This window comes from Tenrec ecaudatus, chromosome 4, assembly GCF_050624435.1.
Source record: "Tenrec ecaudatus isolate mTenEca1 chromosome 4, mTenEca1.hap1, whole genome shotgun sequence".
NCBI classification, from domain to species: Eukaryota; Metazoa; Chordata; class Mammalia; order Afrosoricida; family Tenrecidae; genus Tenrec; species Tenrec ecaudatus.
The window spans coordinates 18,807,672-18,810,698 of NC_134533.1; the positions used below are offsets into that span (position 1 = coordinate 18,807,672).

The window sequence follows — 3,027 nt, forward strand, 5'->3', positions numbered from 1 at the left end:
ATTGCTAGTTCCCACAAATAAAATAAACTTGGAACTTTTAACTTATAGGAATTACGCTTCTGAGAATATTATTGAATTACTGTATATACTCTTGTATAGACCGAGTTTTTCAGTATACTTTTTTAATGGCTAAAAACACCCCCATTGGCTTATACTCGAGTGAGGGTTCCACTTACCTGTTCTCGGGTGCAGCGCGGATGTTCTCCAGTCTCTCCCGCTCATCTGCAGGGACCTGAAGCCTCTGTGGGTGGTCCAATGAATGCTGATGTCACCGCTCATCTTTTCTCCTGCTCACAGGCAGCCTCTGTGCTGTCCGTGCTGTACTGGCCAAGAACCTTCGCGCTTCTGTGTGTTGCTACTTGGGGCGCACCGCGTCCTTGTCAGATGAATGTCAGTTTCGGCTGCTCTTGGCTGCTCTTCCTCTCCCGCTCTTCTCCAGGCCTGAGACCAATGACGTAGCCTTTACAGTCTTACCCGTGCTTGGTCACGTCCCCTTGCTCCGCCCAAGCATTGCTGAATACAAGTACTGGTATATCTCTGGTCTTGGATATGTACTACGTTTATTTACAGTACTTACTCTGCTACATTTTATTTTTTAATTTCTTATTAACTCCTATCTGGACCCAGTGTTGACTATGCTTGCATAGAGCAGCCAGTGTTATGGCTCAAAATACACACGCCGCATTGTGTACACATTGTGTTATTGCATGTGTTGCTCTAGCACTTCCCACACATATGTGGTAATGCTGCCTATGCAGTAACACAGCACGTACACAACACAGAGTGTATATTACGGGCCCTAACACAGGCTGCTCTGTGCAAACAGTCATGTCCTCACATTCTGGAATATTATCATACCAAACTCTCCAAACCCTGAATTACTATCAGCTCTCTTGGTGATCCAGCATGTTTTGGGTCTTGTGGTGTCTTTTGAGTGTGATTTTCTTAGGGAGTATCTGCTTCCTGTGGTGAAGTTTATCTGTCTTGCTGCATTCTATTGCCAATTGATTTTAATTGTTTATACGTCTAGGTGCCCGGACACCACCATTTTTTACTGTAAACTGATCTCTTTTAAGAACTATAACTAAGGCTTATTTTGGGCATAGGTCTTGTGGTATATTTTGAGAACTCAATTACTATGGTACAGCATTCTTCTTTAAAGTCTTTTTTTTTTTTAATCCTGTAAGAAAGGGATCCCAGTATTTCTAATGCTGGACTAAAACAAAAACACAGGCCATACAAAGCTGGTTTCAAACTTAAGGATGTGTCAAGAGCAGAAGAAAGCAGTAACAGTATTGAAAATAGGGAATTTTGTGTTCATATAAATGTAAAGTAAATGTAAACAGAACTATCTGCACTTCATAGTGACATTTCCTTGGAACGAAAAAAAAATGCAATTATCTGCTAAAACACTTGCAAGTGATATTTGCATATTTTCAAAGTTTATTAGAACAATATTCCATATTATACACAGAGTTTGCATCGATTCTTAATGACCCTCTGGAAGGCATTCTTTACCTCTTTGTTCCTTAAGCTGTATATGAATGGGTTAAGCATGGGGATGAACAAAGTGTAAAACACAGAGGCTATTTTTTCATTATCAGAAGAGTGAGCAGATTCAGGCTGCAGGTACATATACAGCACAGACCCATAGAACACAACCACCACCGTGAGGTGAGACCCACACGTGGAGAAAGCCTTCTTCCTGCCCTCGGCAGAATGCATTCGAAATATGGCTATCAGAATCAGCAGGTAGGTCAGGAGCACGACCACGAGGGTGGAAATCACATTAAATCCTGAAAACACGATGATGAGCAGTTCAATTTCTCGGGCATTTGAGCAGAGCAAAGGTATAAATGGAACATCATCACAGTAGAAATGACTGACCACATTAGTACCACAGAAGGTTGAGGTGAAAATCTTACTGGTGAGCAACAGAGACTGAAAGGTACTGACGAAGTATGGAATGCCCACGAGTACATGGCAAAGTCTCTGAGACATGATGACATTGTAGAGCAGAGGGTTACAGATGGCCACAAAACGGTCATAAGCCATGGCGGCCAGGATGTAGAGTACACAAATAATATATAAAAGGAAGAAAGCCATCTGTACTGCACATGCATAATAGGAAATGGTGTATTGATTGGAAGCTAAACTTACTAACATCTTGGGATAAATAACAGTAGCATTACCAAGATCAATCAGGGCCAAGTTTCTTATAAAGAAATACATAGGCGTGTGTAGGCGGGAGTCCACCTTGGTCAAGATGATCATGCCCAGATTGCCCGTCAGTGTAATCATGTAGATGATGAGAAAGAGGCCAAAAAGGGGGAGCTGCAGCTCAGGTCGCTTTGTGACTCTCATTAAAATGAATTCGGTCAGTATGGAGAGATTCTGTTGACCCATTTAATCTAGGAAGAAGAGGAAGGGTTGACATTAGCTTGCAAGTGGTAATAGCTAAACAAATTACACTCCTCCTTAGCCAATGGGAGACTTTTCATCAGTAGTTGACAATGAAAAAATAATCCTCACATCTTATTTTAAGCAAAATTAGAGCTGTAAAGATTTTACTACCCCAAACTGGAGAATGGATAAGAATCTCACTATACCCGATTATGACAATAATTCAGCAATTTTGAGAATATCATACCAAATAACCCAGTCCCCACCTATCAACGTGGTTAGGTTTCAAATAAGGGTTCATTATGGGAAAAAAGATGGAGCTGGACAAAAATGAAGAATGACCACATGAAATTAAAAAATAGAAGAGGAGCACATCATTCCATGACGGCAAAACTCCATCTTTACATAACTGCCAAACTGCATCATTACATAATTCCAAATCAAATCACTACATGACTACCAGAACATGGAGAATCTAGCCTCAGAGACAAAGGGACACAAAGTCACAAAGACCACAAGTAGTGATATTCTGGCCTGGTATGTGTTACTTTCAGGTATAATTCGTGGGTGAATAGATTTTTACTATTTTCATAAATAAGAAGTTCCAAATAAGGAATTGCAGTC

The 3,027-nt window shown here is 40.7% G+C and overlaps 1 protein-coding gene across 1 annotated transcript; it reads right to left on the reverse strand.

Annotated features, from left to right (window-relative positions):
* Positions 1-1,464: 1,464 nt before the first annotated feature.
* LOC142446403 (olfactory receptor 8K5-like) lies at positions 1,465-2,409 on the reverse strand. Its single transcript, XM_075548152.1, has one exon. The coding sequence runs from the start codon at positions 2,404-2,406 to the stop codon at positions 1,465-1,467; it is 942 nt and encodes a 313-aa protein (XP_075404267.1). The 5' UTR covers positions 2,407-2,409.
* Positions 2,410-3,027: the final 618 nt, after the last annotated feature.